At 36.2% G+C, this 12,914-nt stretch overlaps 1 protein-coding gene across 4 annotated transcripts in view; it reads left to right on the forward strand.

The window, feature by feature from the left end:
• Positions 1-12,914, forward strand: part of MAP3K20 (mitogen-activated protein kinase kinase kinase 20) — a 184,497-nt gene that overhangs the window by 86,276 nt on the left and 85,307 nt on the right. For all 4 annotated transcript variants that reach the window (XM_030324076.1, XM_030324077.1, XM_030324079.2 and 1 more), the window contains exon 3: positions 3,119-3,206. In XM_030324076.1, coding sequence (XP_030179936.1) covers positions 3,119-3,206 — 88 coding nt within the window. The remainder of the gene's footprint in view (positions 1-3,118; positions 3,207-12,914) is intronic.

Genomic DNA, 12,914 nt, shown 5'->3' on the forward strand with positions numbered 1-12,914 from the left:
TAGTATGTTGTTTTCATGATGTTAAATCAAATTCTTAGTTTATTAAATTAGAACCTAAGTCTTATAATGTGAAAATGTCTTTTACTTACTAATTATACCACAAGAATTTAGTTTTTCTTAACTAAAAAAAATTTAAATGAACATGATAGTGGCACACAAGATGGTCGTTAGTTGAACATTAACATATCTTACCAGCACTTGATAAATTCTATTTCTCCAAGGCATCACTTGGCAATATCTTAAATGTAAACTTGAAAATTAGCTGGAATATTGAAAATGCCATGTAGTGCTGAATTATAAAATGATCATCCATGGATTTAGAATATACTTTTTTTTTTTAAGTAGGCTCTGCACCCAACATAGAGCTTGAACTCATGACCCTGAGATCAAGAGATCTTGAGATCAGTAATCAAATGCTTTAATGACTGAGCCAGCCAGGCACCCCTTAGAATATTCTTGTATTTATTCTTTCTTAATACAAACATTTTTGTAAAGATTTTATTTTTTTAAGTAAGCTCTACACTCAATGTGGGGCTCTACTTACAACCCCAAGATCAAGAGTCACATGCTCTACCCACTGATCTAGCCAGGTATAAACATTTTTGATGGTCACAGAACTTAGATAGCCAAGAATATACCAAAACATACCAAAGGATAAACACTCCCCTATTTTGACAAATACTAGTCCAAACGTTAATGCTTTACTCACATTGAATTCTAATGCTTCACTTGGAAAGAGTTGATCTGCCTTAAAAATAGTGGGGGCTTAGGGGTACCTGGGTGGTTCAGTTGGTTGAGTGTCTGACTCTTGGTTTCAGCTCAGGTCTTGATCTCACAGTTCTGTGAGGTCAGGCCCCACATGGTTCTTTGTGCTGAGCACAGAGCCTGCTTAGGATTCTTTCCCTCTCTCTTCCTCTCTCTTCCTCTCTCTCCTTCCCTCTCACCCTCCCTCTCTCCCTCGATCTCTACCCCTCCCCTGTGCACGTGCTCTCTCTCTCAAAATAAATAAATAAACTTAAAAAAAAAAAACATAAAGGGGCTTATGTTTTCCAAACTTCACATGAACTCTGTTTAATAACAAAGTTCATTTATTGTTTCTTTCTTTTTTAAAATGTTTATTTATTTTTGAGAGAGAGAGAGAGAGAGAGAAACAGAGTGTGAGCAGGGGGAGGGGCAGAGAGAGAGGGAGACACAGAATCCGAAGCAGGCTCCAAGCTCTGAGCTGTCCACACAGAGCCCGACTCAGGGCTTGAACTCACAAACCATGAGATCATGACGTGAGCTGAAGTTGGACACTTAACTGACTGAGCCACCCAGGCGCCCCTTGTTTATTGTTTCTTAATAAGAAATAGGATTGCCATATAGATGAATAATTATCTTGCCCAATTAATGAATTTTCCTTCTATTTGGAAAACTAAACTATGAGAAGCAGGTTGTTTGATGAACACAGAACCTCTGCACACAGTAGGCACTCAGTGTGAGAAAAATGTTTTGATAGCCCCCTTCAGCACCTGTATCACTGAAAGAAAAACATTGTCAAAGAAACCTTGTTAAATGTCTCAACCAGTTGATAATAATTTTCCCTTCTCTTGATTCCATATTGACCTCATGGCAGCCCTTAAATTTCTCTTTTGTGCCTAGTTCTGATTTTAATGAAATCTCAATTCTTATCCTATGACAGAAATTTATAACAAATAACACCAACTTACATTGTGCAGATTCCCAAAGGGGAGTCCTCTTTCTAACCAACCCTTGTCCATTTTTCCTTAATTGCTTACATTCTTTTTTATTTTTTTAATGTTTGTTTTTCGAGAGAGTGAGACTGTGAGCAGGGAAGGAGCAGAGAGAGAGAGGGAGACACAGAATCCGAAGGAGGCTCCAGGCTCTGAGCTGTCAGCACAGAGCCCGATGTGGGGCTTGAACTCACAGACCATGAGATCATGACCTAAGCTGAAGCCAGATCGACTGAGCCACCCAGGTGCCCCAATTAATTGCTTACATTCTTGATGATACCCTTTCTGGCATGGGGAATTATAAATCTCCTATTTACTTACTGCCAATCACATGCTTTTCATTTAAAAATATTAAATGTTTTTGTACTTAAGTGATTTTATATCTAGCTGTATTATAATTCCTGATTAGCAATATTTTATCTCCATAAAACTGGTAACTCCATGTGATTTAGTTAATTTAGAAAATGTTCTTCTACAGACATTAGCAGAAGTAGCTCTGTTTTTTCATTAAAATTAAGTTTAATAAATAAAATTTATTTTTTATGATGTCACTCTGCAGTACAGTTTGCTAATATTTAATACATTTCAAATGTAAAGTATGGCTTCCCTATCAAATCACTGCTGAAGGTCAGGAATCCACCCTTACATCCTTTACAGCACCTTGCTGCATATAGCAAAGAGCGATAATACATTTGAACGATTAGATAATATAAATGGCTATAACTTGAATCTATTTCAGTAATAGTTAAGAAATCCTCCCTTAATTTTATCATGATTCTTCACTCAGGCAATAGAAGTTCAGTCTTGAGTCTCTCAGAAGACGTGATGCAGAAAACACCCATTCAACTCTTAGGAAGAGGGCTTTCTGTAAATAAATATGGTATTGCCACTTCAACCCCATTTCCTTTTTACATTTTTAGGAAGTTTCAATAGAAATTCTTAAACTTGGGCACCTGGGTGGCTCAGTCGGTTAGGCGTCCAACTTAGGCTCAGGTCATGATCTCACGGTTCATGGGTTCGAGCTCCACGTCGGGCTCTGTGCTGACAGCTCAGAGCCTAGAGCCTGCTTCAGATTCTGTTTCCCTCTTTCTCTGCCCCTCCCCCACTCACACTCTGCGTGTGTGTTTGTGTGTGTGTGCGCACGCGCGTGTGCATGTGTGTGTTGTGTCTCTCTCACAAATAAAATAAACATTAAAACAAACTTTTTTTAAATCCTTAAACTTTCAAGACAACTGCTAAGACAGAGTTCTATCAGCATCCCATACTTGTTGAGCACACATATATCTTTGTAAATGTATGTTAAAGGAAATTGAATAGGAAACCTATTTTATGAGACTTTTATAAAGGTGAAATTTTATGTAACTTTGTATTTGATTTTTGTACAGGCAGAAATACTCAGTGTCCTCAGTCACAGAAACATCATCCAGTTTTATGGAGTAATTCTTGAACCTCCCAACTATGGTATCGTCACAGGTAGGCACGAATCATTTGACTTTTCTTTCCCCAATTACCTAGCTTTAGATTCCTTAATATGCTAAAATGCTTAATATTAGGTTCAGTCATGAATTGTGTGCTACTGTCAGATGTCACTTCTGTTGCTATAAAGCATTAATAAAACTGATTATATCAATATAATTAAGAATGGTGTTTCCACTTCTACCCATGTTTAATTGTGCTAATTATATCTGCGTAAATGCTATTTAAATGCACTCGCAGCTGCAATACCAATATTTAAAGGTGCCGTTTAACTAAAATTTCATTTAATTAGCTGAAATGAGCAATGTTTTTTGTAACTCCGTGACCTTTTACAAATTAAGATTTCTTGAGCTGTTCATGTTGTAATTCTTTGCAAGGTATTTTAATCCCTTTAGAGCATTCTTTCCTCAAGGTCTCTGACGTGAGAATAATATTTTTCAGGTTTGGTCATCGGGGTTGGTAATGACCTTGATCTAAATTATCACATTTGGAGCAGCAGTTTATAACTGATGGGAATACCCTTTCCAGAAAGGAGCACACAGAAAATGTTGCCATATAAAAACAAAGACCCATGTTTTTAATACTTTGTGCTCATATGTGTACAATCCAATAAGCAGCTTTAGGTCTATAATAAGTATAACATTCAATTTTATAATAAATGACTTTGGTCACGTTCTTTATCATGGCTGTTCTTTGATTAAAACAAAACCAACAAGAAACCTTAAAAGATTAACCCTGTCTTCTTCTGCTATAGTGGTAACACCTATAATTTTCTTTACAGAAAGTAATAACCAAAATAACCCTCAATAAAAAGGTTTGGATTCAGTACTTTCTTATAAACGCTCTCATCTAACACTTACAGTAACCCCATAAGATAGGTAAAGTAATTTCTATTTCATAAATAAGAAACTAAAACTCTAACTTAAGTACCTTTCCCAAGGTCATCCAGCTAGTGGTAGATCCACTAAATTTCTCAGATTGACCTTCTACAGAAGCACCTCTTCTTAAATGCAGCCTGGGCTCTAGACGACTCAGGGCACCAGTTCTTCCCATCCAAGGGATATGGTTCTGTAACTTCTGTCTTTGAGCAGCAAGCAGTTTAACAGGCTCTTACTCTGATAAATAGCATTTTTACCTAAGTTCTTACATGGAGGGAATTTTATCCCTATTTAGCTATATGTATTTAGGTCTATGCCTAAAATGGGGTAATGTGGCAGTTTCTGCTCTTTCCTATTAACCTGCATACCCAAGAATAAGTTACAGTGTTCGGGTGTAAACCACATTTAACTTACGTCATATTTCTGACTAAAGTTAAACCTCGTCCTGTCCCAGGTACCATATTGTTCCATCATATTTACTTTTAACTAGTTGGGTTTACCTTTAAAATCTGAATCCAGTTTTCTGTTCCTCATTTGTGACTTAAATTATTCTTACCTAGCAGATGAAAGCATGGCGCTCCAAAGAGATTAGATTAGATACTATGCTAATACTATACTATTAGATACTATTAGATTAGAGATAGATTAGATACTGTGCTTCTTGTCTTGTACCCTTGACGTTTAATACTTTTGAGTGGAAGACATTAGCTTTAATGAACTCAGTGGACTATTTATGAAGTTTTGTAGCTTCTTGAGGTGAGGATGAGGAATAGAAAAAGGGACTTGAGTCATGGTGTGAACTCCTTTTTCTAAGAGTTTATTCTGAGTCCCAAGGAGGATGTGAAACACATTCATTGTTAGCCAGCATACTCACCTCGGGTGTTCTCATCCAAAAGAGGAAGAAAGGATCCAAGGAGTTGGATGAGTAAGTTTGATTTTATTTAGTTTTTTTTTTTTAATGGACTAGCTGGTCCTTTATTTCATGTACCCCTCTAGCATTCCGTGCTCATATCTAGACCTGCCCCACATCTTTGGTTATAATTGATTAGCTCTTTTTAGATCCATGTCTGTTTCTCTGTGGAGCCGGTAATAAGCAACTGTTAACATTAAACATTTCTTTAAAACCACACAAATTTCACAATTGTCAGGTAATAGTAAATTGTGTATTTGTGGCTCTTTTATTGACCTGTGAGGTTGATTATTAAAGACACTTCTTAGCCAAGTTTTGGTGTTTTAAAGTGTATTAATTTGATAAGATTATTTTTGTTTCTAGAAATACTAATTTTGATTGTTTACAAGTATCCACCAAATAAATGTGAACTTCTCAAATGACCTGTAGCTTAAAGATCAAGCCATGTTCTGTGCGTGGGTAGCAGTCTATTTGCCAACTGAGCCTAGTTGGGGAGATCAGATGGGTTGGGGATGATAACAGCTATTCTGCCTCTTGAAATGAGCACAAATAAGTCTTAATATGGGGAGGTGAAGAGAGAACAGAGAGACAAACAGGCACATAGACCTTGATCATCCAGCTTAGCTGGCTCCCCCTCTTTTGAACTCTGTCAGATTTCTCAGATGTTGGGGTTCTGAGAGGGGAAACTTGAATCCATTCCACTTGAGTTTGTTAACAGAAAAGGTTGTTGCAGCAAGCAGCTGTTGTCACTCATACGGAGGACTTGAAAGAATGATTTGTCAGAGTGTTGGAATAGAATGGACACTGGTATTGGAATTGGGAGATGTGAGGTCTTGTCATGATTCTGCCAAAGCTGCATTGATGGATCTCTGATGATCTATGTCTCAGTTTTCTCCCATGTGAATGAAGGGACTAGAATAGATGATTTCTTGGTGGGAGTGTGTGTGTGTGTGTGTGTGTGTGTGTGTGTGTGTGTGTCCTGAAACTTTTCATCACAGACTTAAAAAACCTGCTTATAGGGGGATGTGAGGAAGAATTCTAGAGGCAACTGCCACTTTATTTCCCTTGGAGGGGAAGTGGGCCTCTTTCCCCCAGACCTACAAAGAAATGGAGTGACTAAAACTCAGACTACAGAGTCAAAAGAAAAGATACAGTAATGGGTCACCTTTTCTTTGATCTTTGGAAACCTCTTAATTCTGTACTACTCCCATTCTTTTATTTTTGTTTTCTTGATAGGTATTTACACACATACTTGATGATTCAGAGTCTGATGGTGAGATAACCCCTGGGGAGGAAGGTGGGATTGTTAGATACTAGGTCATGTAGTTCTTTTGTAGCCACATTGGAGAGGAAGCTGCACAAAGTACCTGGAGGCAGACTGGGTCCCAGGACTCCAGGGGAAGGTGGTTGAGGGTTTCAGAGGCCTAGGGAATTAAATCTTTGTGTCTAGGGCTGCTGTCACCTCTTAAGTTTGTTACCGATTCTACATGACCTCTTTTACTACTCGAAGAGAGGAGAGAGGAGGATACTAGTTCTACATGACTCTTCAACAGGCCCAAATTCTCATTAAACTCAACCATGGAAAACATACTAATTTTTTAGTGCCTGATCTGACTTCCTTGAACTTGAACTTGATCTTGATTTATTTTAGGCACAGACACATCTAATTTGCATGCTTTGATATTGTGTTGGTCTTTTCTCCAAATCTGAAAAGGACCATAATTAAAATGAAAAATAATGTAGAGTGACTGAATAGCACATTTGAGATAGCAAAGAAAAAAAATCAGTGAACTTAAAACTGGGCCAATAGAAACTGTCCAGTATGAAAAAGAGAAAAAATTTGTGTAAGGATGAACAGAACCTCAGAGACCTATGGACGACATCAGGTGTACTAATGTGTAATAGTAGCAGAAAGAGAAGAGGAGTAGAAAATGGAAAAAAACAGAAAAATAGTTGAAGAAATAATGGCCAGAAAAACTGAATTTGATAAAACGCATTCACCTATGTACTGGAGAAGCTCAGTGAACTCTAAGTAGGATAGATTCAAAAGAACCCATACCTAGACACAAACTAGATTGTTAAAGACAAAGTGAAACCCTTGGAAGTAGTAAATAAAAACAACTTCTCACCTCTAAGGGAATAACAATAAGATTAATGGCAACTTCTCATCTACAACAATAAAGGCCAGAAACAGTAGACATTTAAAATGCTGAAAGAAAAAATTACATCCAGCAAAAATTATCCTTTAAAAATGAAAACAAAGATGGGGCACCTGGGTGGCTCAGTCAGTTGAGTGTCCGACTTTGGCTCAGTTCATGATCTCACGGTTCGTGAGTTCGAGCCTCGCATCAGGCTCTGTGCTAACAGCTCAGAGCCTGGAGCCTACTTCTGCTTCTGTGTCTTCCTCTCTCTCTGCCCCTCCCCTGCTCACACTGTCTCTCTCTATCTCAAAAATAAATAAACATTTAAAAAAATAAGTAAAAAATAAAAATGAAAACAAAGCAAAGATGTGCTTGAATAAAGGATGAGAGAATTTGTTATTAGTTCTGCCGTACAAGAAATACTAAAAGAAGTCCTTCAGGCTAAAAGAAAATGACAACAGATAGTAATTCAAGGAGAAATAAAGGGCACTGGAAATGATAAATATGTGGGTTACTCTAAAACACTCCATGTGTGTATTTGTTCTTATTTCTTCTTGTAACATCCTTAAAAACATAAAGTTGCATGAAGCAATAATTAAAAAATTATTTTTTTGCTGTTTTGCTTACTTAAAAAATATAGATCTATTTTACAGTAATAGCATAAAAATGAGGGAGGGAATGGAGCTGTATTAGAGAACAGTTTATTTTACTAGAATTTAGTGTTGAAATAGGTTGTGCTAAATTAAGATGTATTTTATATTCCCTTTAGCTACCATGAAGAAAGTCCACTCGTGAAATATAGGAAAAAAATCAACTGAGGAATTAAATTATAAATAAAAAATATTAACATAGAAGAGGGCAGTAAAGGAAGAGAAGATGACTGAGAAGGATGGGAGACATGTAAAAAACAATATGGCAAAATCAAATCCAGCCATATCGATAATTACATTAAGTGTGAATGGTCTAAACTTTCTAGTCAAAAGACAGAGATTGTCAGACTGGATTTAAAAGAGCAAGATCCAACAATATGCTGTCTATAAGAGACACATTTTATTTTATTTTTTAATGTTTATTTGAAAGAGAGAGAAAGCATGAGCAGGGGTTGGTGCAGAGAGAGAGGGAGAGAGAAAATCCCAAGCAGGTTCTGCACTCAGCATGGGTCCCAATGCAGGGCTTGATCTCATGACCATGAGATCACAACCTGTGCCAAAATTGAGAGCTGGATGTTTGACTGAGCCACTCAGGCGCCTCTACAAGAGACACATTTTAGATTCAAAGACACAGAAACGTTGAAAGTAAATGGATGGAAAAAGACCTATCATGCAAACACTAACCATGAGAGAATTGGAGTAACTACATTAATTTCAGACAAAATAGACTTAAGAGAAGAAATAGAGATGAATAGGGTCATTTCATAATGATAAAAGGATCATCCCACTAGAAAGATAGAGCACCTGAAATGTATACACACCTAACAACAGGCCCACAAAGTACAAGAAGCAAAAACTGACAAAATGTAAAGGATAAATAGGCAATTCAGCAATATTTGATTTCACTACCCTACTCTCAGTAATTTATAGGACAGCTAGACGGAAAATAGCAAGGATCTAGAAGACTTGACAAACACTCTCCATCAATTCTATCTAAGTCACCATACATAGAACACACCACTTAACAAAAAATATACATTCTTTTTAAGTACACGTGGAACATTCTCCAGGATACAGCATAAGTGAGGCTATGAAATAAATCTCGATACATCTAAAAGGATTGTAATAATGCAATTTATGTTCTCCACTACAGTAGAATTAAGTTAGAAATCAACACAAGAAAGAAATCTGAAAAAACCCCCAATATTTGGAAATTAAACAACACACTTCTAAATACTCAGTGAGTCAAAGAGGAAATCACAATGGACTTTAAAATATTTTGGACAGAGTAAATGAAAAATGCAACATAACAAAATCATAGGAGGCAGGTAAAGTAATACTTCGAGGGAAATTTATAGCTTTAAACACCTAAGTCAAAAAAAGCCCAAAATTGATCATCTAAACTTCAATCTTAAGAAACCACAAAAAAGAACCAAATAAACCCAAAATAAGCCAAAGAAAGGAAGTAATAAAGATGAGAGCAGAACATGTAAAATAGAAAACAGAAAAATAATAGAGTAGAATCAATGAAACTACACATTTGGTCTTTGAAAAGATCAGTGAAACTGACAAACCAGTAGCTACATTGACCAAGAGAAAAGGGAGAATGTACATATTAGCAAAATCAGAAATGAAGGAGAGGATAGTACTATGGCCTCGACAGAAACTTGAAGTTGACCAACTTTATGTCAACAAATTTGGTAATTTAGATATAATAAACAAATTCCTATAAAGATACAAGTTATCAAAATGGACTCAAGAGGAAACAGAAAATCTAAACAGACCTATAACAAAGAAATTAGAATTAGTAATTTAAAATGTTTCCATAAGGAAAAGCCCAAACCCAAATGATTTTAATGGGGTATTCTATCAAATGTTTATATAAAAAATAACACCAATCCTTCCCATACTGTTTCAGAAAATAGAGGAAGAAGGAACACTTACTAACTCATTCCGTAATGCCAGTATTATCCCAATACCAAAGCCAGACAAAAACACAGTAAGAAAACTATAGATCAGTATCCCTCATGGACATAGATGCAAAAATTCTTAACTGCGTACAGAAGGTCCCCAACTTACAATGGTTCAAAGTTACAATTTTTTGACTTTACAGTGGTACAAAAGCAATATGCATTCAGCAGAAACAGTACTTCACATTTTGAATTTTGATCTTTTCTTGAGCCAGTGGTATGTGGTATGGTACTCGGTTGTGATGCTGGGCAACAGTGGCAGTGAACCAGAGCTCAGATACACAATCACAAGGGTGAACAACCACTACACCTACAAGCATTCTTTGCCCATAGAACCATTCTGCATTTCACTTTCAGTACAGTATTCAATAAATTACATGAGATATTCAACTCTTTATTATAAAATAGGCTCTGTGTTAGATAATTTTGGCCAGCTATAGGGTAATCTAAGTGTTCTGAGCATGTTTAAGGTGAGCTAGGCTAAGCATTGATGTTTGGTAGGTTAGGTGTACTAAATGCATTTTCAGCTTAACCATATTTTCAGTTTATGATGGGCTTATTGAGATGTAACCCCATTGTAAGTCAAGGAAGATCTGTATTAGCAAACTGAATCCAGCCACCTATAAAAAGAATTATATACCATTATATACCAAATGGAATTTATCCCCAAAATGCACAGTTGGTTTAACATGTGAAATCAATTAATGTAATTAATGCACAGTTTAACATCTGAAATCAATTAATGTAAGGCAGTTACGAAATTGAATGCTCTTTTCGTAAGACTGGGGACAGGGTAGTGAGGTTCCACTCTTGCCACATCTATTCAGCATTATACTGGAGGTTCTAGCCAGTACAATTAGATAAGAAAAATAAAAGGAGTCTATACTGGAAAGGAAGAAGTAAAAGTGTCTCATATGACATGATCCTGTGTGTAGAAAATCCCAAGGAATCCACAAAATCTACCAAAGCTCATAAGCAAGGTCACAAGGATCCAAGATTAATGTAAAAAAATCAGTTGTATTTATATATATCGAGAATGAACAGTCTAAAAATGAAATTAAGAAACAATTTAATTCAGGGTGCCTGGCTGGCTCAGTTGGTTAGAGCATACAACTCTTGATCTTGGGGTTGTAAGTTTGACCCCTACGTTGGGTGTAGAGATTGCTTAAAAATAAAATCTTAAAAAGAAAAAAGAAATAATTTCATTCGCAGTATCAAAAAGAATAAAATAGTTGAGGATAAATTTAGTAAAGAAGTATAAGATTTTTACCATGAAAAGTATAAAATATTGCTGAGAGAAACTATAGATCTAAATAATATGGAGAAGAAATGTTACATGTTCATAGTTTGGAAGACTCATTACTGTCAAGATGGCAATTCTCCCCCAAATTGATTTATTATTAAAAATTTTTTTAATGTTTATTAATTTTTGAGAGAGAGAGCGTGAGCAGGGGAGGGGCAGAGAGAGAGGGAGACACAGAATCTGAAGCAGGCTCCAGGCTCTGAGCTGTCAGCACAGAGCCTGGCTAGAACTCAAGAACTGTGAGATCATGAGCTGAACCCAAAGTTGGACACTTAACCAACTGAGCCACCCAGGTGACCCCCCAAATTGATTTTATGAATTCAAAAATGATTCATATCTAAATCCCAGCAAATTTTTTTAAAATAAGACATTACAAGGTGATTCTAAAATTCACGTAAGAAATGCAAAAGACCTAGATTTTTAAAAGAACTAAGGTTGAAGACTTAGGCTATGTCATATCAATACTTATAAGTCTGTAGTAATCAGCAATATAGCACAAGAATAGGTGTAGTATCAGCACAAGGATAGGCATATAGCCAATGTAACAAAATTAAGAATTTAGGGGAAAAAATCCTACATTGATTGTTAATTTATTTTCAACAAAGGTGCCAAGACAATGGGTAAAAGATAGTCTCTTCAGGACGCCTGGGTGACTCAGTCGGTTAAGCGTCTGACTTCACCTCAGGTCATGATCTTGTGGTTTGTAAGTTCGAGCCCCACGTCGGACTCTGCTGACAGCTCAGAGCCTGGAGCCTGCTTTGGATGCTGTGTCTCCCTCTCTCTCTCTGCCCCTCCCTGCTCACGCTCTGTATCTCTCTCCTTCAAAAAGAAACAAACATAAAAAAAAAAATTAAAGGTAGTCTTTTCAACAAATTGTGCCAGGACAGTTAGAAGTCCACATGCAAAAAAAATTATCTTAAATCCTCCCCTTAAACCACACACAAAAATGAACCCAAAATGGGTGATAGATCTAAGTGGAAGAGCTAAAACTGTAGAACTCTCAGAAGAAAAACAGGAGAAAATCTATATACTTTTGGGTTAGGCAGAGTTCTGAGATATGACACCAAAAGCACAATCCATAAAAGAGAAAAATGATATATTTGACTTCATCAAAATTAAGAATTTTTGGTCTTTGAAAGATGCTGTTAAGGGAATGAAAAGACAAGTTACAGACTCGGAGAAGATGTTTAAAATCATAAATCTGATAAAGGACTTGCTTCCAGAATAAACAAGGGACTCCTAAAATTCAATATTAATAAACCTAATTTTAAAGCGGGAAAACTATTCAAATAGACATTTTGCCTAAGAACATATACTAGGGGCTAATAGGCACTTGAAAAGATGTTCAACTTTATTAGTCACTAGGAAGATGCAGTTAACAATATGAGATGCCACTGGAATTATATACTAAAATGGCTATAATTAAAAACACAGACAATACCAAGTGTTGACAAGGATGTGGAGAAACTGAAACCCTCATAGAGTGCTAGTGGGAGTATAAAATGATACAGCCTCTTTGGAAAGCAGTGATAGTTTCTTAAAAAGTTGAACATAAACTTACTATATACCCCAGCAATTCCTCTTCTAGGAATCTACCCAAGAGAAATGAAAACATACTTCCTTACAAAGGCATGTACACAAATGTTGATAGGACACTATTCATAATAGCCAAAAATCAGGAATAGCCCAAATATCTATTAACTGGTGAATGAATAAAAATAATTGTGGTAGATCCACACAATGGATTGTTATTATTCAACAATAAAAAGGAATAGAGTACAGCATGAATGAGCCTCAGAATCATGTTAAGAGAAAAAAGTCAGACACAAAAGGCCACATGTATGGTTCCATTT

The sequence above is a fragment of the Lynx canadensis genome, chromosome C1 (assembly GCF_007474595.2).
Source record: "Lynx canadensis isolate LIC74 chromosome C1, mLynCan4.pri.v2, whole genome shotgun sequence".
Lineage (NCBI taxonomy): Eukaryota > Metazoa > Chordata > Mammalia > Carnivora > Felidae > Lynx > Lynx canadensis.